Source organism: Acytostelium subglobosum, assembly GCF_000787575.1.
Source record: "Acytostelium subglobosum LB1 DNA, scaffold: scaffold4, whole genome shotgun sequence".
Lineage (NCBI taxonomy): Eukaryota > Evosea > Eumycetozoa > Acytosteliales > Acytosteliaceae > Acytostelium > Acytostelium subglobosum.
Genome location: NW_012236528.1, coordinates 1355310 through 1381020, shown reverse-complemented (window position 1 = coordinate 1381020; position 25711 = coordinate 1355310). Strand labels below are relative to the sequence as shown.

The 25711-nt window shown below is 48.0% G+C and overlaps 8 protein-coding genes across 8 annotated transcripts; 4 read left to right on the top strand and 4 right to left on the bottom strand.

Annotated features, from left to right (window-relative positions):
• Positions 1 to 698: 698 nt before the first annotated feature.
• On the top strand, positions 699 to 7629 carry SAMD00019534_027070 (hypothetical protein; the record flags this gene model as incomplete). Its single annotated transcript, XM_012902005.1, has 3 exons — positions 699 to 762; positions 876 to 3658; positions 3718 to 7629. 3 exons carry the CDS (start codon positions 699 to 701, stop codon positions 7627 to 7629), a joined length of 6759 nt encoding a protein of 2252 aa, XP_012757459.1.
• Positions 7630 to 8546: 917 nt separating this feature from the next.
• SAMD00019534_027060 (hypothetical protein) lies at positions 8547 to 9257 on the bottom strand (the record flags this gene model as incomplete). The annotated part of the gene is made up of 3 exons (XM_012902004.1): positions 8547 to 8822; positions 8894 to 9136; positions 9201 to 9257. 3 exons carry the CDS (start codon positions 9255 to 9257, stop codon positions 8547 to 8549), a joined length of 576 nt encoding a protein of 191 aa, XP_012757458.1.
• Positions 9258 to 9335: 78 nt separating this feature from the next.
• SAMD00019534_027050 (hypothetical protein) lies at positions 9336 to 10496 on the top strand (the record flags this gene model as incomplete). Its single annotated transcript, XM_012902003.1, has 1 exon — positions 9336 to 10496. One exon carries the CDS (start codon positions 9336 to 9338, stop codon positions 10494 to 10496), a length of 1161 nt encoding a protein of 386 aa, XP_012757457.1.
• Positions 10497 to 11588: 1092 nt separating this feature from the next.
• Positions 11589 to 12326, bottom strand: SAMD00019534_027040 (hypothetical protein; the record flags this gene model as incomplete). Its single annotated transcript, XM_012902002.1, has 1 exon — positions 11589 to 12326. The coding sequence occupies one exon, from the start codon at positions 12324 to 12326 to the stop codon at positions 11589 to 11591; it is 738 nt and encodes a 245-aa protein (XP_012757456.1).
• Positions 12327 to 14028: 1702 nt separating this feature from the next.
• Positions 14029 to 14968, top strand: SAMD00019534_027030 (hypothetical protein; the record flags this gene model as incomplete). Its single annotated transcript, XM_012902001.1, has 2 exons — positions 14029 to 14740; positions 14817 to 14968. The coding sequence occupies 2 exons, from the start codon at positions 14029 to 14031 to the stop codon at positions 14966 to 14968; spliced, it is 864 nt and encodes a 287-aa protein (XP_012757455.1).
• Positions 14969 to 15268: 300 nt separating this feature from the next.
• Positions 15269 to 16697, bottom strand: SAMD00019534_027020 (hypothetical protein; the record flags this gene model as incomplete). The annotated part of the gene is made up of 3 exons (XM_012902000.1): positions 15269 to 16279; positions 16341 to 16550; positions 16674 to 16697. The coding sequence occupies 3 exons, from the start codon at positions 16695 to 16697 to the stop codon at positions 15269 to 15271; spliced, it is 1245 nt and encodes a 414-aa protein (XP_012757454.1).
• Positions 16698 to 16895: 198 nt separating this feature from the next.
• Positions 16896 to 20376, bottom strand: SAMD00019534_027010 (hypothetical protein; the record flags this gene model as incomplete). Its single annotated transcript, XM_012901999.1, has 3 exons — positions 16896 to 19614; positions 19698 to 20116; positions 20203 to 20376. Coding segments are annotated over 3 exons (3312 nt in total), but the record flags the coding sequence as incomplete, so codon positions are not given.
• A 1798-nt stretch (positions 20377 to 22174) lies between these two features.
• Positions 22175 to 25672, top strand: SAMD00019534_027000 (hypothetical protein; the record flags this gene model as incomplete). Its single annotated transcript, XM_012901998.1, has 3 exons — positions 22175 to 22692; positions 22754 to 23084; positions 23162 to 25672. 3 exons carry the CDS (start codon positions 22175 to 22177, stop codon positions 25670 to 25672), a joined length of 3360 nt encoding a protein of 1119 aa, XP_012757452.1.
• Between the last annotated feature and the right edge of the window lie 39 nt (positions 25673 to 25711).

Sequence of the window (25711 nt, the reverse complement as noted above, 5' to 3'; positions counted from 1 at the left end):
ACTTCATGCTTCTGAACACACTTAAGGTGATTGCCAAAAGTTCCATTGGTGGTGTGTAATGGTGGAACTTGTGTGCCAAACTAGATGCATCGTATGCGTCTTTGCTGATCAGTGGGCGATTGTTTTGTATTCAATCATTGTACAAAAGGCCGAAAAAAAAGGAGAGACTCAACATTGAGTGGTTTTTCTGATGAGGCCTATCCCACCTTGCAAAAAAAGTGACGCCCGACTGTTCTCCTGAAATTTCTAGGTGACTTGGAGTTCCTTGTTTGGGTCTACGAAACGCATCATCACACACCATGGCGGGAGCGTCCACTCAAATCCATCCAAGAAGACGGCCAGTGAAAAGTCGTCAAACTTTGTAAAGAAGAGACTCACGCCTATCTCCCTCCCTCTTTCACCTTCTCTTCCGCTGAGCTTAGCAGCATCCACTTATCCTCCTCCACTATCTCCATCCTCCCTTCTTCCTTCCTACATTGCCTACCTACCATTTAAGTCACCTTTGACATTCATTAATCACCTCCTTCTCACTTATCTGTACACATACATTATTATATACATACCGTACTTTATTGTACCTTACCTTACAGAAATATACATTACTTATTTATTTAAGAGAGATTGAGAGATAGATAGATAGAGATAAATACTTGTAGCATTACAACAAACAAATAGACAACAAATAGACAATACACATAATGAGCGACACTTATCCAAAGTCAACACAACATGCTGGCAAGAGAAAGTTCTTACAAGAAACACGTAGGTATCGCGTTACCACTACCACTCCAAGGTCATACATGGTCAACATGTACATATATGGCTAACATTACTTGATATAGCGAGCAACAATGATGATGATAATAATAATTTAGAGAGACAGGTCTATAAAGAGTTGGATGATCTTGTGTTGGCTGGCGAGAAGCAACGCCAACAACTACATCAACAACAGCAGCAACAACAGCAACAACAAATACATCATCAACAACAACAGCAACATCAGCAACAACAACAACAACAACAGAATGCATTCTTATCATTGTCATCACCAATGTTACCAAGATGGACAGACCTCACTTCAAGATTGATGTTCCCCTTCAACAATAACAGCGCGTTGGGCGCAACGACGCAGTTGGGAGGCGTCGTCACAATACTTAATCATGAGGACGATGATGATAAAGAGTTGCCCACATCACATCTGTCCACACGCTATAAGAAGTCCTCCCTCTCGCGCTCAGGCAGCAAGAGCAGCAGCGGCAGCTACGACAACTATAAAAACGTCAACAACAACACAAGCACAACTAACTCGCCCAATGGCTCGAGACATTACAGCTCATCGTACACTGCTGCCAGTGGTCTTCCACCGCCCTCTCAGACGCCACCAACTGTAACTCTAAACAACAATAGTAATAGTAATAGCGCCAACAGCTCAAACAGCAGCTTTGGCAACCTGAAAGGCCTCACCAACAGCCAACACAGCTCGAACAACAGCTTTGGAAACTACACGTCGGGCGTGTCCACATCCAACAGCTTTGATAACTTCAAGCCCACGACATCCAACAACAACTTGCTCAACGTCACAAACATAAACAGTGCCAATACGTCAAACAGCAGCTTTGGAAGCTACTCGACCGTGGTCGTGGGTGGCAACAACAACAACAACAACAATAAGGTGCATAACAACAGCGCCAACAACAGTTTTAACAGCTTCCCAAGACCATCCATTCAACCAGCCGCCATCAATGGATCACACTCGCCAAGCATGGACCAACAGCAGTCCAAGCACTTCTCGCCGTCATCCCTCATCACTCTATTGCAACAGACAGTAGAGGAGGAGTGCGCCACAAACAACAACAACAACAACAATCACATGAACAACACATACAACAGTAGTAATAGTAGTAGCACTGGCAACATTAGCCATAGCAATCAGAGCAGTATGAGCATCAATAACCTCATCAATCCCGACTCGACTGTGCCCGCGCCACAAGTCCTCGAAGACTTTGCCATGTCGCCACAGTCTACTCAATCGCTGCGGAGCAATAGCGACAGTCCGGACGAGAGTGACAGCGCCTCAGTTGTCTCCTCGTCCAGCAACGCCTACAGTAACAGCAACAGCAACGGCCATAGCAACACGGGTAGTGTGGTTAGCAGCCTCTACTCCAACGGCACGACCAGCAGCAGCTGGCGCCAGAGCAGCACCAGCCAGCAGAGCAGCCACCTGAGCAGCACGAGCCACATGAGCGTCAACAGTAACACCAGCTCGATGAATCTGGCCATGGACGCGATGAGCATCCGTGGCGCGCGCGGCCACATCAACCGCTCGCACTACAACAGCAACGCCAACTTTATGAACAGCATGGGCCACTCGGCGTCGTCGTCCAGCGGTCTGTCAAACATGATGAATGGATGGGTGTGGGTCAAGGACCATCACTCGATCCTCATCATCGGACCCAACGGTATTGGAAAGAGCTTCCTCATCAACACACTCCTGCAGACGACCTTTATGAACGCCACAAACAGCAATTGGCGTCCAGTGCTCGGCTCGCACAGGCTAAGGGCACAAGAACTCAATGGACACCCTCAGCCACAGCCACAACAACAACAACAACAACAAGCACAGTCAATGAATGAGGAGTATCCCAGCTCGATTGCATTGATGAACAAGCTAAGGACTCAGCTGAATCAGACGTCAAACTTGAAGATTGACAAGTGCGTCCAGCTGGATGAGCACTTCTTCCGCTCGGTCGACTGGGCAAGGGAGCGCGAGCTCGAGATGGAGGCCATCTACAAGACCAGCCAGTACATCCACGACAAGTCCACACCGATGATCAACGACAACCACACTTTCCTTCTGCCTCAAGGCCGTCTGGGGCCAGCACAACTGCTGCGCTTCAGCTACAGCTCTGTGTGCGAGCTCATTGTCGAGTTCATCTCGGAGACCGACCTGCGCCAGATCCTCTGGGAGCTGCATCAGTACGAGCAAGACCGCTCTATCCCAATGAACACGCGTCGTCTCGAGTTTCTCAAGTGGACATATGCCTCGGTCGTCGAGGGCGCCACGTCGTCATCGAGCGGCAGCCTGATCAACGTGCTCACCGAGGTCAAGAACTCATGGGACCTGCCCATCGTCGAGAACGTGCGCAACCTCTTTGGCAAGACGATCCAGTTCCGTGGCGCCGGCAAGGAGCACAACGTCGACAGGATCTTCATTCGCGAGAAGCTAAAGGAGATGTTGGCGTGCTACGGCTACATTACTGCCAGCATCCACTTCCGTCTGCCATGCAGCATTCTGCTGGGTAAGCGCGAGATCACTGTGCTCTCGGACGACACACGTCGTGGCAACGTGTCCAAGTTCAACGTGACACGTATCCTCAACGACGCCGAGCAGATCATCGTTGCGTTTGACTACCGCGGCCTCTCCGCAGACCTCGCCGACCTCTTCATTGGCTCCAACTTCATGCAGAAGCTGTCTGTCGAGGGACTGGTCCAGTTTGCCGAGTTGGGTGAGAAGTTCCAGAACAAGACCCAGTATCCCAAGGGCATCTTCAACTCCAAGGGACTCATGATCTCCCAACTCAAGAAGCTCTATCGTAATGCGCGCAACAATCTCAACTTTGATCAAGTACTCAACAACTTCAAGTTGATCCAGTTGATGGTATGTAATCAAAGTCCAATCACTCACTCGATCATTCACTAACTCATCCCAATCATTAGCCATTGCTTTACTCATCTGCCGAGTTCAACAAGACATTGCCATCGGGTTACTCAAGCGCCATTCGATCATTGCGACAGTTGAAGGACTACAGTAACATCCCCTTGTTGATCAAGACGATTCAGCAATCGACCAACTCGAGCTGGTCGCGCCAACACACACTGCTCGACAAGTTCAAGGAGAATGTCACTCGCAAGTCAACACTGATGGCCCACTACTTCAAGACCCAGCAGCAACAGCAACAGCTGATTCAGCAGCAACAGAATCACCTGAATCAGCAGTCCAAGATGCAGTCTCCTCACTCGCATCAACAGGCCAGCCGTGCTCCCAATCAGGAGCAGTCTGGCAACACCGGGTCATTCGAGATGTCGCCAGAGTCACCTCCACAGCGCCCACTCTCGCCCTCATCTATGGCCATCGAGGAGAACCTCTCAGACACTTTCACCAGTCTTCAGTTGTCCACAGCGGCCAACGGTGGAGCAATGTCCGCGGCCGTGCCCTCTCCATCAGCCCCAGGCATCAGAGGCAACAACTGGAGGAGCCAGTACCTGCAGTACAAGCATGTTGGCCCAGTCCCAGGCTCGCCAAGCGGCGGTGTCGAACGCATCAAGTCCACATTCCGCACACGTTTCGCCGGTTGGAAGCGCAAGCTTCTGGCCTACGTCAGCTCGGAGGCGTCCGAGTCTGTGTTCATGAACAAGGTGGCCGAGTGCGAATCATTTGCGCGCAGCGAATGGGATCGCTTCAGAATGTCCTCCAACTACATTGGCACGGTGGGCGAGATATGCTCGCTGCTCTACTCACAGTCCTCCACCACGCGAATGGCCAGCAACGGTGGCCACGCCTCCATTGACTTTTACAACAACTACACAAACAACCCAGTCGTGTTGCTCTGTCGCCACTTGATCGCCTGGATCCCCACGTTCTGGCGCGAGAATGTGGTCGACCGTATTCCATCACTTGAGGAGGAGATCATCTTCTTCTCGCGCAGTCTGCTCGGTGACATTAGCGCACTGATCGTGGGCAAGGTGACGATGGTGGCCGAGGAGAAGGCGCATCACACCAAGCTGCTACAGTACTGCCAGTCGGCCACGGACCGCAACGTTCACAACAAGATCCAGTACATCCAGAACTACTTTGTTGGCCAGAACCTCACCCAGCTCATCTACTCGATCTGTCTGGACACACTGTGTTCCGAGCTGACTTCCAAGGTGAAGGACCCCAAGGCCATTGTCAGCTGCCACGATCTCGTCGAGAAGTGCTTCCACAGCGCCCCACTCACCGCAACTTCGCGCATCCAGCAGCGTCTGCTGGAGATGCTCAACACTGCGCTGTCCTACCTCGATGCCATCGAGAAGCATTTGGAGCACACGATCCAATACCTGCTGAACTCGCCACACCGCATGAGACGTCAGCAGCCAGTGCGCCCCAGGATCAACTTCTCGCTCAACATTATCGAGAACTACATCAACCTGGTCGACCCGGTCGAGCCTGCCCCCGCTCTTGCCAACGGATCGCCCAACCCTAGACACACAGCTCGCATGTCACCCCAGGCTCATCCACATTCAAAGGGATCGACCCAACAGCGTCCACAACACATTCTCCAGTACCTCTCACAGAGTGTGCCAAGCAAGCCCAGCTTCCTCCAGCATCTTGAGCAGAAGTTCAACTTCAACATCAGCAACAACAGTGGCAGCGGCTCTCCCAGCCAAAGTGGCACCCTCTCCCAACAGCAACATCAACAGCAACAACAGCAACAACAGCATGATGCTATGGATGTCATGGATGTGGAGGAGGACAACGACGCCCCATACATCAAGCGCATTAAGAAGAAGACTAGCGATATGACCTCGTTGGTTAGTGGAGCCGCGACTGTATTCAGCCCCAAGACCCAGATGCATCCACCACAGACCCCCGCCACCTTGCTCCAACTTTGTGTGGCCAAGGTGTGCCAACAGATACACTCACTCCGTCTGGTTGCCATGCCCGAGGAGGTACTTCAACAGATAATCACCACGCTCATCAATCAAGATCGCGTGAAGAGTGGCTGTGTTGTCGGCGCAACATTGGACGATCTATTGCTCAGTCGTCTGATTGCCGCTGCTGCCTCACCCATCAAGTCGCTCGACCTCGAAGGCGCCAAGCTGCTCACAATCAAGGGTGTCTATGAGATTGGCTCAAAGTGCTCACAGCTCAAGAAACTCTCCCTGGCACACTGCACCAACGTCACCTCTGAGGCTCTGGCCGCGATTGGCGCAGGCTGCAAGCAGCTAGAGTCCATCAGTCTTAAGGGATGCCACCAGCTCAACAACAATGGCATTCTACTTATTGCCCGTGGCTGCATCAACCTGCGCTTCGTAGACTTCTCTGGCTGCACCAAGCTCACGGACATCACAGTGCACGAACTGCATCAGAACGCCAAGCAGCTGCAAGCACTCGACCTGCGCAAGTGTGCCACACTCACTGACGCTGCCTTCCAGGCCTTTGGCCTGACCACACTGCTCAGCATCGACCTGATCGAGTGCCACAACATCACCGACGCATCCATCATCAACATATGCAATAGCAGCCGCCAGCTCAACAGCATCAAGCTGAGCGGTAAGGGTGTGTCAGACCTGTCGCTCAAGCGCATTGCCTCGCGATGCTCCATGCTCACTCTGTTGGAGCTTGTCACCTGCGAGAACATCACCGACGCTGGCATCCAGGCCGTGTTCCGCGGCTGTCCCGAGCTAACCAACGTCAACCTGTGCTCGTCCAAGAACCTAACCACTGCCGCCTTCCAGATGGACGAGCCATTGAACAGCTCGGACAACATCAGCGAGTGCAGCAGCAGTGGATACAGCAGCCCATACAACAACAACATGATGATTGTGGACGCCGAGCCATCGATTTCCTCCTCATTCGACTCATTGGTGTCTCTGGCCGCCAACGAGCAATCACTCAAGAAGCTCACGCATCTCGATCTCAACCGCTGCATCTCGATCAATGACAGCTCGGTGCTCACGTTCACCGTGCACATGCCAATGCTCGAGACGATCAGTCTGGCCTATTGTGAGGACATCACGGACGAGGCGGTTATGACCATCGCTCAGCGTTGCCACATGCTCAAGAACCTCGACCTGACCAAGTGCAAGCTGGTGACCGACTCGTCCATCATAGAGATTGCCAAGAGCAAGGCGCAAGAGTTAAGTCGACTTGTGCTGTACTCTTGCAATCTTGTCACCGACATGTCCATCGTCGAGGTGGCCAAGCACTGCTCGTCGCTCATCCATCTTGACGTTAGCATGTGCGAGAAGATCACTGATATTAGCATCACCAAGATTGCGCATGGCCTTCCCCTGCTGCGGGTGCTTTGCATGGAGGAGTGCGTTATCACTGACGCTGGCGCTGCCTCACTTGGCGCCTTCTCCGAGGGCTACGGCTGCCAACACCTCGAGATCCTCAAGCTGGGCTACTGCCGCTTCATCTCAGACGCTACACTACTCAAGTTGAGTGTTGGCTGTCCAATGATGTCCAACATTGATCTGTCCTACTGCAGCAATCTGATCACTCCACGAGGCATCAGTATGGCACTCAACTCGTGGTCCCGTCTGCACACACTTCGTCTGCGAGGCTACAACGCACTCACCAACGAGATACTTGTTGATGGCGGTGCGCCACTGAAGCTGCGCTCAGTCAACCTGTCATGGTGTGTCAATCTGGAAGAGAGTGTCCTGCTCAAGTTTGCCAAGAGCTGTCCATCACTTGAGAACCTCGACATCTCTCGCTGTCCCAAGATCACTGACGGTGCATTGGAGAGCATCATTGACTCATGTCCATCACTACGCGTCATCAACGTCAGTGGCTGCAAGGAGATCACATCGTTCACAGTCCAAAAGTTGTCCACTACTTATGGCAAGTCAATCTACCGATAGTCAGTCATTCAGCCATACCAATCCTTCCTTCCATCCATTAATAAACCAAAGGACAACATCTGTCATCCAAATTTGTGAAATAATAATGTTCCAATAACCATAAGTGGCAATTATTATTTAGACCAAGTAAGAATTCATTCATTCATATATTAAATGAATGAATATATATATTAAAGATGGATGAAATACATAATAATAATATTAATTATAACAAAATAAAGATATATTATTTATCATATATCGGTGATCCCTATGTTAGAAGAGGAATTGAAGTTGAGAGAGTTGTTGATATGACATTCGATGACTTATATCCAATAATCAAAGAAAAGTTATTTACATCCCCAAAGAATCATCCTCATTCTTTAATAAATTTTCATCTTAACAAATTAGATCCAAACGTAATTCCAGACCCAACTGTGTGTGTGGCAGCTCTGGTCTGGTGCCCTCCAACAATCATTCCAATTTTCATTCTTCAATCAATACTCTACTATAGTATTATTTATTAAATTATTAATATTAATATTAATAATTATTTATTAATGGTTGGGTATTAAAAAAAAAGAGAGGGAGGGAAGGGAGGCATTGGTGAAGATATTTATAAAAATAATAAATAATAATAAAATACTCTTCACCAAGGACTCCCTGTCCTCCCTGGAACAAAAATGAAGGGAGAGGTATTAACCATCTGGAAATAATATTAATATTAAAAAAGTATTCACCATTTGATTGTCAAAGTCACCTGCACCCTCCCGCAGCTTGAAGAAGAAATCCGTTGTGGTGTACACCAACATGTTGGACAACTTGGCCAGAATCCTGGAGACTGAGGATCATGATTAGGAGTGAGCTCCTCATTGACAATATCAATTGACTTGTGACTAACTGTCCTCTTTGGTCGGCATCGATAAACAAAGGATGTGTTAAGCTGGCCGGAATTGAGGACTCTTGATCATTGTCTTGTGCGTATTGCCATCTTTTGCAATGGGATTGGCGATGTTCCATGGGAAGACATTCGATGGATTCCAACCAAGGTAGGAGAAGCGCAGAAAATCCACCGAGTCCAGGGGATAGTCCAACTTGCCCCTCACAACGTTGAACTTGTGGTCCTTGGCGTTCCAAGGCGACTGGCCTATTGCTGCAATGTTTGGAAAGTTTGGAAGGGTATGTTGTAGCCAGAGTCCCCTGCCGCGATCGTCCTGTTGTAGAACAATCAATGTTAAACAGATGCTTCTGGCATTTCATGGCAACAATGTGCTCACAAACATACCCATGCAACCATTCCTTTCTCGTGTGCTCCTTTGATCCTAGAGTAGTCACCCTTGGGTGGATAAGGAATGCTGCTACCCAAGTTCTTATCATAGAATCTGGACTGAGTCTTGGTAGGTGCCATCGTTGGAGCGGCAGTGGTCGTGTGCTCATTATTGTATCCAATGAAGCTGGTGTAGTCTTGGTTCATTGAGTTCAACGCCTGTCCAAGGGCACTGTACTCGGATCTAAGGAACAATCCAGTCTGGAGTTTACTTATCAGTAAGTTGGTGTAGGTGCACCAAACAACTGTAGTAGATTGCAATTACCTTGAACCCAGGCTCAGTCATTGATGAGTCGAAGTACAGATAGATGTCCCACCACATCCTATGAATTGATAAATACTTTGACAACGTGAATTAATTAATTCTGTACAGAAATCTCAATCATTGCCAACATTCACCATGTTGATACTACCACCTTATATTCTTCGCCATATTGTCTCATTTGTGAATGATGAGATTGATCGTATTTGCTTGCTGCTGGTCTGTCATCATTTCAAATCACAACTTGAGCACTCGATTCGCTTCAATAAGGTATCATCACAACGAAGAGATTCTTTCTTCCCAGAGTCCAATTGCAACGTAAACACGATTACCTGCCCATCAGTAGAGGATCTACAATCACTCATCATCAGCAGCAGTAGCAGCAGCAGCGACACTGCCCGGTCAAGATCTACTCCAAAATTGATCACATCATTGCGCCTCGATGGAAATGATCCCATTCCTGCCCGAGTCATTCCAGGCACTGTTCAGTACCTGACGCTTGGCGATTCGTTCAATCAGCCACTTGTACCTGGATCAATCCCCAACTCTGTCATCTCATTGATCATCGGAGAGTATCATTCACCCTTCAACCATCCTTTGGAGCCCCTGGCCATCCCGCACAATGTCACCTTCTTGAGTCTTGGCCGCAGCTACTCCCAAACACTGACTGCTGGCGTGCTGCCGCCCTCTCTCACCAAGCTCGTCCATGGCGGTGAGGCGTCATTTGCACCCGGATCCATTCCAACATCTCTCAGACACTTGGTGCTCGCCGGCACACTCTCCTCCACAAACACGACTGGTGATCCACACGGCCCTCGCAGAGCAGGTGGCCCACCGATCATTCCTCAACTGCTCCACTCGTTGTGGTTTGGATGTACACATCATATTACGCCTGTACAATGCTACTCGGCACTCTTCTGTTATCTCTTCTATCTCACCAAGCCTCCTGGAATGTCCAACATACATTATGTCAACTTGGTCCAGAATGGTGCGCCACCAAAGGCGTTCAAGGAGATATGCATTATCATGCCTCGACTCTTGGAATCGTGGGACGGATTCAAGGGAGATATGCAACGAAGATACTTTGACAAGCAGCCACCACTATCCAACCGAAATCGAATGTATCCCTCTGACCTTCTCCAGTTGATTCGATTGAGCGAGACATTGTTCATCATCGATGTCGAGTGTCCCGAGAGACACATTGCAATGCGCTTGATCGATCACTCCTCCAACTTAATCCTGTACACAAAGGTGGAAGCAGGTGCCATTAAATATTATTACTTCATGGTTGGACAATGAAGACAATGTTCAAGACAAATAGGAAACTGTTTTACATTCGTTGTTGTGGTTGGTTGAACATTATGAGTTCTCTATCTGCAGATCAATCACGTTGGTGCTCGTCAGTACTCCATCAACAAAGTAGTTCGTGCTATCCTGTTCGAAACCTAGATGATGGAAGAGGTCAGCATCGTTGAACTGCAATGCAACAGAGTCATTCTTAGCATCAGGGCATAAGAACATGTACTTGCCTGTGTTCGATGTTGGCCATGTGATTGAATAGGTCAATCCTGCTTGCGACGCAGCATTGAGCAGCCCTGTCAGTGTGTCTTGTAACGAGAGTCTGCTGTAGTTGCCAACAGGCACAGTGATCAAGACACTCTGTTCATATTCTACCAACGTAAATGTATTTCTATTCCTTGGCACAGTGTAGAATGACTTGGGAATGCATGCTTGCATCACAGCTACACGATCGAACTCGTCATATTCATAACACTTGTCGATGGTTTGATGAACAATGTTGCTCCCTTCATAAGTCACAAACCAAGTTCTTCGTGGCATTGCTTCAGTTGGTCCAGCATGGCTTCAATTGCGCCTACTGCACACAACCCATTCTCCCACAACAGAATGTCGTTCTCTCACACAACATGGGACATAATAACAACCTGGTCAGGAACAGACAGCAGTTTGGAGTTGATGAGGTCCTTAATGGCGACACCGCAGTGGCAACCTTTCAGTCATTGTTGGCCAAACATTATCTCTTCAGCATCATCCATACTCCTTGCAACCAGCGTCATTCTCAAGAGTGATCAGAAACAATTTAGGCGCCATCGCTGCAGTTAACATGAACATTCATGCGATAGTTGCTGGTGCAAGATCATTCTCCTATCGTTTCTCACCAGATGTCGCCAATAGATTGGTCGAATATTTCAACATTACCAATGAAGTCTTTATTGCCAGATTCATTCCCAACAACTGATAACAGTCCCACCATCCTCATCAAATAAACTCGCCGATCACTCGGTGCATCTTGTTAACAATACCATTATCACAGTAACCTTCATACCTTACATCTCCACACTCGGTTCCTAACTTTGGATAATCCAATGATGTCTATAATGATGATTGTTTCCATGGCTTTGTCATGCACCAACCGTCAGTGTGTGCGCGCATAACACAATCAATGTCGTCCTTGATGATAGTACCGATCATCTTGCGTCCTCGTGATATGATAAATGGCATGATGCGAGCCCAAGGAGTGTCGAACATGTCTGTATTGCTCACTCCCTTGACCATCACGTTGCCATTCGCTGTCGGTGTGATCTTATCGATTATGAAGTTGTCTGGAAGCTTGACATCGTACGTGGCTGTTGACTGCTCTTCGCTGATTGACTTGATGTGTTTTTTGATCTTGTTGCGCTTGGACAGCGCTCCCCAAAGACGTTGGTATAATTCCTTTGATCTTGGTACTCCTGCTTTGATCCATCCAAGCACTTGATCGATGTACTGTCCAAACAGTGTCACAGAGTAGATACGGCACTCTGGACCATAGAGCAGTGCGTTGGGCTTGTTGTCGATCTTGAGGCTGTACGTCAATCCGAGTTCTGTTGCCAATGCTAGATCATAGCTAGTGTAGTAGTTATGCTTGTTAGTCTTGAATGCTCGGTGTTCGCCAATGATGGTTGCTCGATAGATACCGAATGGTGGTGGCTTGATGTCGTCGTCTGCCAGCTGCTTGAACTCGCCACGCTTGATTGGGATCATGAAGTTACTGCTCTTGAGTATCGCTGCGTACATCTTGCATACGTCGTACTTGTAGAGAGGACCAGTGTAACCATCAACGGCGAACATCAGTGGAACTTGTGATGCTTTGGGTATCCACTCGCCTTCATCCTGTTGTATGTGATCTGGATACACTGCTTTGCTATACGAGAGGAAATGTGATGGCGGCCTTTTTAATGTTGTGGCCTGTGTAGTACATGTCGATGATTCCATTCGTACCTTGTTTGAGAGCATCAGCATCGGCGATGAATAATTGTAGTGTTTGTTCAAGTGTCTTTCCTTCCTCTGAATATATGAACTGATAATTGGACTCGAACTTGATCCTTCTCTTCTCTTTGATAAACTGTTCTCTGCTCATCGTGCTCTGAGTCGCACCATCATATATGATGACATGATCAACGTCGCTTGCGTATTTAAATGCTACAGGCTTCATCACTCTATCCTGCTTCTTGATCGCAACACCTTTGAGTTGGTATGTGTCTGTCTTGTCGAGTGTGTGGTGTCCATTGGTTTGTTTGAGTCTTATCTCGCGTGGATACTTCTTGGTCGATGTGAAGATGTGATCACCTCGAACATATATACGCACCTTGAACTTGTCTTCAACTGCCGACAGAATATTGATTGGGACAGGGTCCGTTGAATCCAGATTGAGGAACTTCTTCAGTCGAAGAGGTGCATTGCAAGTGTTGACAATGTCTGGGTAGCATTGTTTGATGCAGTGATATAGACAGTTGTTCCAGGACTTTTTGGCGCAAGTAGGCCTTGTGGCGCTCACGGAACTCCGGATCAGATTGGTATTTGATTTTGAATGAGGACATTATGTCAAATTACAATATTATTTTATTAAATATAATAAAATGTATTTTTTGATTCAATGTATACTCCAACCAGTACAAGTCTCGTATTAATAAATTGATAATAAATGGATAAAACAATCATAACTATACATTATATACCTTTTGTTGGAAGTAGAGATTTTAAATTAGTTGTTGAAAGAGTTGATGGGATTACTTATGATGATCTTGCTCCAAGTATAATAAGAGAATTATTTGTTCATCATCATTCATACAGTAAGATATTATATCATCCTAATCAACAAGATGCTGAACCAGTTAAAGAACCAAATACTCCAATTCCAGATGATATCAATCATATCTATATTACTGAACCTTATGGTATGTGTACATGAGTCTTATAAAGTTAACGTATACTTACATTTCATAGTAAGGGTATTCTTCAGAGATAGAGATAAACAACCTAGATTGTTGTTCATTCAGGGTATACCTTGGGAGACTGTTAGTACTGCTTTCGGTAAGAAGTATGGTGGATTAGCAGAGAGGATACCACCACCAACAACAGATGACAAACCAACATCAACATGGAAGAGGATACAACAACAATTCAAAAAGTTAGGATCTCCAACTCCACCAGTTGGTCCTACACTTGAAGAACCTTACGCAGCAGGAGATTATACATTAGTCAAGAAATCAGAACAATATCATCGATCCTTCATTTAGACAATAAAATGAGTTTAGATAGTTAGTTGGTTATTTGTTATATCTTTGAATGACATGGCGACAATAGTTGTGTTGAAATTGAGTGATAAAGTCAAAAGTAAGATGAAATCTTGAGTGAAGATGAAATTAATTAAAAAGGGTTGGAATTGAAAATATCTAATTTTGGGTCTGTTCTTCAAACACATGTGTGTGTTGTGACATTGAATTGTATTTGATAGAGATAAATACATAGAGAGATAAAAGAGATAAAAATAATGGCAACACTTATAGATAATAGATATGGAAAGGCAAAGGTTAGAGTGTTGAAGGTTAATAAGAATAAGGACTTTCATTCTGTTCTTGACCTTGACTGTTGTGTATTGCTTCAGGGTCAGTTTGAAGAAACCTATCTAACAGGTAATAATGAAAAGGTTGTGGCCACAGACTCGATGAAGAACACCGTCTACTTATTGGCACAGCGTGAGCATTTCAAATCGCCAGAGGAGCTTGGAATCATCCTGGGCAAGCATTTCCTCAACACCTACTCACATGTATCCCACGTGCATGTGACCATTCGCGAGAACGTTTGGGAGCGCATGAAGTCCACCTACGAGAAGAAGGAGCACGATCACTCCTTTGTGCGCGCCAGAGAGGTGCACACCGCCTCGGTCACGTCGATGCGCGGCAGACCGCCCCAGGTTAAGTCCGGCATCCAGGACCTGCTCATCATGAAGACCACTGGCAGTGGATTCGAGAACTTCTTGCGCGACAAATACACCACTCTGCCCGAGACCAAGGACCGTGTGTTCGCCACGGCCGTAACTGCCGAGTGGACCTACAATACCACCGAGAATGTCAACTATCCCAATGTCTACCAAGAGTTCAAAGGTGCCGTCTTTGATATATTCTCACTCCAATACTCCAAATCAGTTCAAGAAACATTGTACATCATTGGAAAGACTGCCATCGATAGAGTTAAGGAGATTGGTATGTATATCCATGCCCCTGGGACTATTCCAAACTACTTACTCAATCAATCATTCATTCATTCAAACAAACAAAGATGAAATCAACTTGTCACTTCCAAACAAACATGCTTTTGGCTTCGACTTTAACAAGCTTGGCACTAAGAATGAGAACACGGTATTCCAGCCTGTGGAGGAGCCATCAGGATTGATTGAGGGCACTGTCAAGAGATTGAATGCAAAGTACTAAGATGGAGAGAGTCACTTGCGCACGTGAATGATCGACCATCAAGGATGATGATTGCCACATGACATCAATTTTAGTTCGGCATCTGCAGCGACCAACTTGTCGCCGCAATAAACTGTTGAACTTATGAACATCTGCCTGACACTTGAAGGGGGTTTTATTCACAGCCCACCCTCCTAGGAAGGTCCTGACCTCGCAATAGCTTAACTTCGTCAATACGCTTGTTTGGCACGGTTTGCAGCAACTGCATCGTTGTTGCAGATTGATTATAATGTGACAATCTCTTTTGATGACTGCTCTCATCTATTTCCTCCTATCTCTTCGATCATAGTCATCTCTCTCGCGGTGTCTATCGTCATCACGATGATGTCTGCTTTCCCGCCTATCATACTCCTCGGCGCGATACCTTTCGTCCCTGCTACTGCTACTGGAATGATATCTCTCGCGCTCGTATCCACCTCTGTCTCTGTCACGTCTATCACGATCATACTCCTCGTGGTATCGATCGCGTCTATCGCGATCATAGTCGTCGTGATAACGGTCGCGTCTGTCATATTCGTCGCGGTATCGGTCGCGTCTATCTCGCTCACCTCCATGATAGAGCCTCTCTCTGTCGCGCTCTCTGTCTCGGTCGCGATCTCTGCGTTCATAGTCATCGCGATATCTCTCTCTGTCTCTTTCGCTTCTGTAGCGTTCGTCTCTAGGATGCTCTTCATGTTGATGTTCGCTTGACAGTCGCTGACTGCCTTCATCGGAGGCGGGGGCAACTGCTGCTGTGGAGGTGGAAGGAACATCGTTGGCATGGGGTCGTTCAACAACATCAAAACGTCTGTACTTCCTCTCTTTGTTATCAATATCATTATCACCTTCTTCTCCACCGCCACCTCGAGGCTTGACGTTGAGGCCGTACACGACATTGGTATTGGCAGTCACGGGGACAGGTGGAGGCATATCTGAAAAGCCCTTCTGAACAACGACCGTCGTTGGGACGGGCGCTGCTTCGGGCGCGGGAGCAGGCAGTAGTGGTGCAGTCGCTGCAGTCGCCTGTGATTGTTGTTGATCGAAGCGTGTGTCCACACGACTCATGTTACCCATCTTTTGTTGTGCTCGACTGATACCCTCTTGAATTCTGTTCTCCTCTGCCGCCACACTTGCCGACATCAGTTCCACATCCTTTAGGAACTCATCCGGTATGCCTGACACTGTGCTCTGAGCCTCCAGCAGTAGTCGCCACAGCTTGTCCATGAACCCATCAGTGTGTTCTGCGAGGAATCCTGTTATTTTGATCTGTATAGTCTTGGGATCAGGTGATGCCTAACGTCAATGTGATTAGTTAGTTAGCTATGATGAGGGGTGAGCGGGGTTTGATACTTACACCTTCGAGTAGTTCTATGATATAGTCAACGAGTACATCGTCGTCGTATGAGAGGACCTCCTCAAGCTCTTTGGTTATCCACTTTCTAAAGGAAGGCAAGTTGACTTTAGTCTTATCTACTTTTTGATTAAAGTGCGCTGGGAACTTCATTACTTTCAGCAACTTCTTCTCCTTGTCAGAGAATCGATTATCTTGTTCGGCTGACGTGCCCTACATTCATCGATCATCAATTTGTATTGGAATGATTGATTGATAGTTTGATTGTTTGTGTTTGATTGTTTGATTGATTGAGTTAGTTCGGTTGTAGTTGGGTCATGTTATGGTGATACATACACGGAAGTATCCTCCTCCATCCATTATATTATTATCTGTTTGTTGATTATTACTTTGACAAAGTAGAATGAATGAAATGAAATGGATTGTTTGAATTCGTGAATTGGATTTTCAAACATTCGGATTCAAACAAATCATAATAATAATCCTGGAACATCAACAAATAAATATATTTATTCATTATGGTTGTTGATGTCATGTATATAAGACAATCTATCTTTTCTTCTTTGTCTGCTGTTGTCCATCATTATTACCATTGTGGTTTCCATTTGTACCATTGCTATTGCTTACGTTATTGTTGTTGTTGTTGTTGCCACTCTGTTGCTTATGTATCAGCTTCAAGATGACATTGGTAAGTCCAAGTAAATTTACAGGTTTGGCAATGTGGTCATCAAAGCCACATGATTGGACTTTGAATCGATCAGAGATTGAGGCAGCGGCCGTCAGCGCAACGACTGGTGTGCGTGGCAGATTGTTACTGCTCTCCCACTGCCTGATCTTGGCGATGAACGAGTAGCCGTCTTCATTGGGCATGGTGAGATCGGAGAGGATGGCGTCAAATTTGGCGTCGCCCTTTTGCAGTGCCTCCATTGCGTCCTTGACCGTGACGTGCGTGGTGATCGACTTGGAGCCCTGCGTAGTGAGCATCTTGGCGATCAGTTGCACGGTCTCCTCGAGGTCGTCCACCACCATGAAGCGCAGACCGTTCAGCGTGTTGGTCTGCTCTAGTGTGCATGACTCCTCAAAGGTGGCGCGCGGACGCTTCAGGTTCTCCTGGTCCAGCGGCAGGAGGAGGGAGAACTGCGAGCCCATGCCCTCGCCCTTGCTGTGCGCATAAGCAATGCCGCCGTGAAGCTCGACGATGTTGCTGACGATCGATAGGCCCAGGCCGAGGCCGCCGTATGTGCGCGTGGAACTGCAGTCGGCCTGGCGGAAGCGGTCAAATACATGTGGTAAGAAGTCGGCAGAGATGCCCTTGCCAGTGTCGGTGATGGTCAGCAGAGACCAGGCCGTCTTGGCTTGGCCCAGCAGCTCGCGAGCCTTCTCAGCGGGCAGTGAGCACACGCCTGGAATGTTTGCTCCGTCAGAGCGCGTGAGCTTGACGCTAACGCTGCCACCCTCGCGTGAGAACTTGATGCCGTTGGACAGCATGTTCCACACGCACTGCTGGAGACGTACTGGGTCGCCGCGGATGTTGAGCGACTCGAGGTCGGTGCTGAGTGTGATCTTCTTGCTCTTGGCCTGCAGCTGCAGGGTCTCCACAGCGCTCGTGACCATCATGGACAGGTCGATATGCTCGGGCGATATCTGGAGCTTGCCGCCAATGATCAAGGACATGTCCAGCAGGTCGTTGACCAGCTGGTTCTGCGCGTGTGCGCATCGCTCGATGGCCTCCAGGCCGTGCTGCAGCTCCTTGATGTCGTGTTCGTAGCGCAGAACCTGGCTCCAGCCGAGGATTCCGTTGAGTGGCGTGCGTAGCTCGTGTGAGAGGTTCATCAGGAACTCGTCCTTGTGCTGGTTGGCCTTGTCCAGCAGCGCGCGCTCCTTCCCCAGCTCGACGACCAGCACCTGCAGCTCGCGCTTCTTGGTCGCCAGCTGGTTGACCAGCTCGCCCAGGTCGTTGTTGGCCGACTTGAGCTCCTCTTGCAGGAACTGCTTGGCCTTCTTCATGGCCATCGCATTGGAGACACGTGCCGTCAGCTCCTCCGAGCTGAATGGTTTGTTGATGTAGTCTGAGCAGCCATTGTTGAGCAGCCGTACGCGCATCGACTCGTCGGCCTTGGCCGTGAGCAGGATGATGGGGATGTTGTCGTACTCAGGCATTTCGCGGATCTTGCCCACCATCTCGTCACCGCTCATATTGGGCATCATGCAATCGGTGACGATGAGGTCTGGCGTGTGCTGCTTGAGCTTCTCCAGGCCCTCAAGTCCATCGAGCGCCGTGTATATCTTGTAGCGCGAAGCCAACAGCTCGGCGATGAACCTGTTCATCTCGACATTGTCCTCGACGACAAGCACGGTTGGCTTGGGCATGTGGTGGAGGTCCTCCATCTCCTCGTCAAAGTTCTCGATGAAGCCCTCACGCTGCTCCAGCTCCTCGGCTGCCTGTCTGGCGATCATTGACGCGTCAAACTTGCTACCCATCGACTGAAGGTGATTGACGCCGCCAGACTCTGCCGAGTCGTCTGGCTGGGACACGAGCGAAGAGACGTTCGAGTCGGACACGGTGGTCTTGTGGGCCATGGCCTCAATGTCGGGCGAGAGTGGCATGATCACAGAGAAGATTGCGCCCGTGCCCTCTTTGGGCGCCGAGATGGTCACAAAGCCCTTGTGAAGCTCGACAAACTCCTTGACGATTGACAGTCCCAGACCGGTGCCGCCGTGCTTCCTGGAGCTTGTGCCGTCCACCTGTCTGAAGCGATCAAAGATGATTGAGTGAAGGTGCTCGGGCACGCCAGGGCCAGTGTCGGCCACCATGACCTCGAAGCCTGGTGCACCGTTGGGCATGTCGGTGCGTTGCACACTGACGCGGATCTTGCCGCCGCGTGGCGTGAACTTGAATGCATTGGAGATGAGATTGGTGACGACGCGATTGATCTTGTCGGCGTCGATTGCGGCCATCAGCGCAGGTCCATCCTGCGACGGCGTGACAATGGTGTAGTCCAGATTGTTGTCCCTGGCAATGAGCTCGAAGCACGAGGCGATCAGATTGATCGTGCGTCCAATGTCCTCCATTGAGTACTGCACCGTCATCTTGCCAGCCTCGAGCTTGCTGATGTCCAGCAGATTGTTGACGTGCTTCAGCAGTCCTCTTGTGTTTCTCGCAATGACGTCCAAGTACTTCTTGGATGCCTGTGATATCGATGGGTCCTTCATCAGCATCTCTGTTGGATGCGTGATCAAAGTGAGAGGTGTTCTTAACTCGTGAGATACATTGGCACTATGTTTGGTTGAATGATTGGATTGAGTGATTGAGTAAGTGATAGGAATGATTCCATGATTGATTGAATGAATGATCCTTACAAGAACTGTGTCTTCAACTCATCCAACTCTTTGATCTTCTCGTATAGTTGTCTGAGCTCGTTGTTCTTGCGGGCAATCTCATCTTCGGCTATCTTCTTCTCTGTGATGTTCCTGCCCTCGGGCAGGATGAGCCACACCTTGCCATCCTCGTCGAATAGGGGCATGAGGGAGAAGTCGATCGTGATGGTCTCTGTGCCGGCCGACTTGCCAAAGATGTCGACCTCATAACGCACAAACTGTCCTTCGGCCGCTCGATACACCGCCTCCTTACAATCCTTCTGTGTCTTTTCTGATACGGCCCACCATCTACAGTCCCAAAATGGTATGCCCTCTATCTCTGAACGAATCATACCGCCTCCATGTAAAGCAGGTTCATTAACATCCAATAAGTTGCCCTGTTGATCCAACAATGCTACAAACTATATCATTTGATTGAGTTGTTTGAATGATTGAGTGAGTTGATTGATCGAGTCGAATGAATGATCTAGTTGAGTTGATGACATACTTGGTACATCTCATCCAACATGATTCTTGAGTTGCAGTTGGCTCTTGCCAACTTGCGCATTATCTCTAGCTCTTCAACGAGCTCCTCTCTTGTTTTATCCTCATCCTTCTTTGTAGATCTATACTTTAATATCTTCTCTGATATAGTGCTGCTCATTGTTGTTTTGTTCTCTCTCTATGTCTATGTTGGCTAATCCTTTTATAAATACACCTTCTCCTGCTGTACAATTCAATAGTCTAGATGATAGACTACTACTAAGTAGCCGTTGCCGTTGCCGTTGCTGTAGCCTTGTTGTGTTTTTGTATATTTATCAATCAGATGATCTGATACTGTCTGTCTTGGATTGGTGATTGGTGATTGATGATTGAAGATGATGATGAATGATTATTAGGTAGAAGAAGGAGTTGTTAGAATAGTTCTTGTGGTTGTGGCTGCAACTCTAATGTTGCTTGTTCTTGTTCTCTCTAGCTTAGATAAGCTAAGGTTGATGCTGGTTGAGTCGTGGTAGTCGTGGCAGTCGTAGTTGTGGTTGATGCACGTGTGTGTGAGTGTGGTAGTGGATGTTGTGGTGTGCTGCGTGTGTTGTGGTTGAGAGTTCCTGAGAGTGGTGTGGACCTCTTGAACTGTGAAGAGGTATAATGAATGAATGAATGAATGAATGTAAATGAGAATGTAAATGAATGAATGAAGATGAATGAATGAATGTTGTGATGTTCGTGATCAGAGGAAGTGGCAATAGTAAGTACGGGCCATCAAATGTAATGGGTGTAGTTGTAGTGTGTCAATAATAATGGTGAAAGATGATAATTATGATAGTGATCAAGCGAGAGTGGCACAAAGGGTATCTATCTGTTCAAACTTGTGCAACTTCACTTCGATTCAGTTCACTTGTAAATGCTACTGTTTGTTTGTTTGTTTGGTGGTATGATTTGATTGGGGTCGGGTTGACGGATTGACTAGGTTGTGGGTGATTGATTGATTGATTGATTAAGTGCGTGTGGTGGATGAAGTGTTTGTGGCACACACGATCGCATCGCGGATCGTAAATTAGCACACTTCCTACCTTCAAACCAGTTTCCTATCTATCACTCAATCCTTTTTATATCTTTAATTAATTAATTTAACAATACTATTGTGTATAACAAATAAATAATAATAAAGGTAACACAATAATGAGTGGAGTGTATGTATGTATGATATATATATATTGTTTGTAAGTAGTAGTTCTTATTGGTGATTGGATAATAGAAAAGGCAAATGCAACCTTGAAGTCATCATTGTTGTTGACCAATAAGGCAGAAGAAAAGGGAGACAGGCCAGAGATTTTAACATAAGTTGTTTGTTGTGTGAAAATGTACGATCGGGGTTAGTACTATCAGTGATATAATTTATTTATTAATAATTATAATCGAATTAATTAATTAATATGTTTGGGGTTGGGTGATGTGCCAGTTCAAGCCCAACAACTCCAATCAAAAACATCCACCTTTTGATAAAAAAGATTCGTGTACATCTGTGTTGTTTGTTGTCCATTCCACAAATAACATCTCCTCGTTCAGCGAGTAAGACTCATTTCACTTTCACACTATCTCAGAAGTAATAATAACTTATAGTATTTATAATTTAATTGATGGATTGAATGATTGGTTTGCGTGATTGATTGGTCAATGTATGATTTACACATAATAATAGTAGTCACAATGTTATGTGATTTGGACCATTGGACGAAAGTGATGGGTTGGTTGATTTGATAAAAAAACAATTTAAATGAAAAAAAATGTTTACAAGTTGGTGAGAGAGATAATTACAAAACCAAACTATGTTGTCTTGTGGAAGAAGTGGGTCGTCACGATGACTAGTGTTTGTGGACCACATTGATATCAATGTTAGCTTGTTGTTGTTGTAGTTATAATTGTATTTGTAATAATAGTAAATAATATATAGTAGATAGAATAGATAGAGATAATAATCGATGTTTGGTAATCTAATAAAAGGAATTAAAGGTGAAAAGGATAAGGAGAAGGATGGTTCGAAGGAGAGGGATAGGGCAAAGACAAGCTCGACTCCTTTGTCACCAAACTCTCAATCATCTGGTGGTGCCAAACCAACATCACCTTCATTGGTACCAGCAGGTATAACAGAGGAGGACTTGGCACAGCAGTTTGCCCACCTGCTCGAGGAGCTGGGCGTGCCCGACGCCAAGAAGGTCGAGATGATGTCGATGAGCAACGACAAGAAGTGGATACTGCTCATGGGTCAGAAGGACAAGATCAGGGACACCGAGGAGAAGGCCAAGCAGAATGGCAGTCTCTATGACACGCCACAATACTTCCTCTCGGTGTTGCGTGAGAATGCCGCCACTCACAAACTCATCTCTGAGCTTCGAGTCTGTCTAGGCAGCAACCCCATGTCATGGATCAACTCATTCCTTCAACTTGGTGGCTTTGGCGAGATTCTAAAGATCTTCCAAGCATACCAACTCAAACAAGAGTGAGTATAATCATCATCTGGAATCATTCCAATCACTCACTCAATCATTCAATCAATTTAGGAAGGACAAATCAGACTTTGCCATCATGTCAGATTGTGTATTATGTATCAAGTCATTGTTGAACAGCCAGGTTGGACTAAAGAGTGTGATGGCCACATCACACACATTCAAGTTGCTGATATTGTGTCTCGATTTGTCTTATCCTGCTGATCTCCGTTCGGCCATCCTCTCGCTGACTGGTGCCCTTGCCCTCGTGCCCCAGATTGGTCATCCATTCGTGATTGAAGCCCTCGAGAACTTTAGACAGTCATCACGTGAGAAGTCTCGCTTCTGGACCATCGTCGAGGGTGCCCGTCAAGTGGCCAAGACACAGCTTCAATATGAATACTGGGTATGTTGTTGTTGCTGTTGTCCTGTGATCAATGGCACGCACCCCAAGTATACTAACCTTACCCTACCCTCGATTAGACCTCCTTCATGACCTTTGTCAACTCAGTGGTCAACTCACCACCTGACCTCCAGACTCGTGTCACATTGCGATCAGAGTTCACAGCACTCGAGTTGATAGAGTTGGTCAACCCATCACGTGGCAAGCATCAGGAGTTGGACGTGCAGATTGACGTCTTCTTTGAGTGCCAGGATGAGGACAATCAAGAGATGGGCTCTGCCTACACCGACGTCAACATTCAGTCGCCCTCAGAGGTCAGCTCCAAACTCCACACTCTGTTGCAGCCCTCGCCTGCGCTACACCACCACTTCATGTCCATTCTGCGATGTCTCTACACACTGGCCTCCACCCAGCCCGACCTGGGTGGCAAGCAGTGGAATCTGCTGGATGAGGCCGTTGGCACACTGCTCAGCGATCCCACTCGTGAGTCGCAGGCATCCAGGATCGACTCGTTGAGCGAGGAGAACAGGAAGCTGAGTGAACAAGTGTCCAAGCTCAAGAGTGCTGCTGCCACAGCCGCCATCGCTGCGGCTCAGGTATCAGCGGCGACTCCAGCAACCATGCCACCACCAACTACGCCTCCAACAGTCAGACAAGAGGTAGACATCACACCTTACACCAACCAGATATCATCACTCAACAGCACACTGGAAGAGTCTAGGTCTGAGATTATACACCTTAGCTCCACGATCAAAACTCTTGAGAAGAACATTAAGGACTTGGATGCGCAGTTGGCTAAGTCTAAGGACTTGTCCTCACAGTTGACAGCAAAGAACTCAGAGCTTCAACAGCAACAGCAGCAGCGACCAGCCTCAACTGAGGCATCTCCATCTGTAGATCAACCAAGCGTTGACATCCCTGATGCACCAATGTCGGGTGGACCTCCTCCTCCACCACCACCACCTCCTCCACCTGGTGGCGCTGGTGGCCCTCCCCCTCCCCCACCTCCTCCTCCTGGTGGTGCTGGTGGCCCGCCACCTCCACCACCTCCCCCTGGCAGCAAGAAGGCTGGTGCACCCGCAGCTCCTGCTGGCCCAGTGCTGCCAACACGCAAGACCCCACCAGTCCCCTCTGTCAAGATGGTCGGTCTGCAGTGGAAGAAGGTGAACAACAACTCAATCGAGAGCTCAGTCTGGATGAACGTCAAGGAGTACAACCTCAACGATCAGTTCAAGACCTTGGAGGACCTGTTCGCGGCAAAGAAGCCCAGAGCTCCAGCTGCACCATCTGCTGGCGGCGCACCAAAGTCAGACAATCCGCTGAGCCCGGGCAAGGCAGCACCAGCCATCAGCATCCTCGACATAAAGCGATCGCAAGGTATCTCTATCATGCTGAGCAGGTTCAAGATGCCCCTGCCCGAGTTGGCCAAGGCCATCAACAACTTTGACGAGACCAAGCTGTCTCTTGAGGACGCCAAGTCGCTGTCCAAGTTCTGTCCAACCCCAGAGGAGATCGACATACTCAAGGAGGAGGACATTAGCATGCTTGGCAAGCCCGAGCAGTTTCTCTACGAGATGTCAAAGGTCTCTCGTCTCAGCGAGAAGCTCGACTGCTTCATCTTTAAGCAGAAGATGGCATCACAGATCGAGGAGATTCAACCGGATGCAGACGCGCTCCTCCGCTCATCACAGGTACTCAGGGAGAACAGAAGACTACAGCAGCTGCTCGAGATCATTCTATCACTCGGTAACTTTATCAATGGAGGCACACCGCGTGGCGATGTGTACGGATTCAAGCTGGACTCACTATTGTCACTGGGCGACGTGCGATCACCAACCGACAGCAAGCTCACCCTGCTCACCTGGCTCATCCAGTTCCTCGAGCAGAAGCACCCAGACCTGCTCAATGTCCACGAGGACATCGCCGTGGTCGACGAGGGCAAGCGTGTCTCTGTCCAGAACCTCAAGTCTGAGCTTGGTGGTCTGCGCAAGGGCATCAATCAGGTGAAGCAGGAGGTCGAGCTGGCCGAGGGCGTGTCAAAGAATGTCCTCAACAACTTCTTGTCCCAGGCTCAGGACCAGGTGACCGCACTCGAGAAGAAGGTCAACCAGGCTTGCGAGTCATTCACCGCTGCCGTCCAGCATTATGGCGAAGATACCAAGACCGCGACACCAGAGGAGTTCTTTGCAACGGTCGGTCGCTTCAGGGCCGAGTTCAAGAGATGCTATGAGCAGCTGCTAAAGGACCGCGAGAACGCCACAAAGATGGCCGCCAGGAAGCTCAATGCCCCATCGCCTCAGTCCCAGAAGCCAGCCGTGCCAGCCGGTGCCAAGCCCCAGCTGAAGCAGACGATGCCAATACCAATGCCCAACATCAACGTGCACGCCATCTCTGATGACGACGATGACAATCAGCCACACGGCCAATTCATGGACAGTCTGATGAGCTCGATGAAGGGTGGCCAGGCCATTAGAATCGCAAGACGCGCCAGTCAATACGTCGGCTCTCCCACCAAACTAAACCAAATGGGACCTTCAGGATTGGAAGCTTTGAACGCCGCGCTTAAGAACAAGGTGGCCAATAAAGAGTAGTCGTCATTGTCTACATTGTTAGTATTTATTCCTCCAATC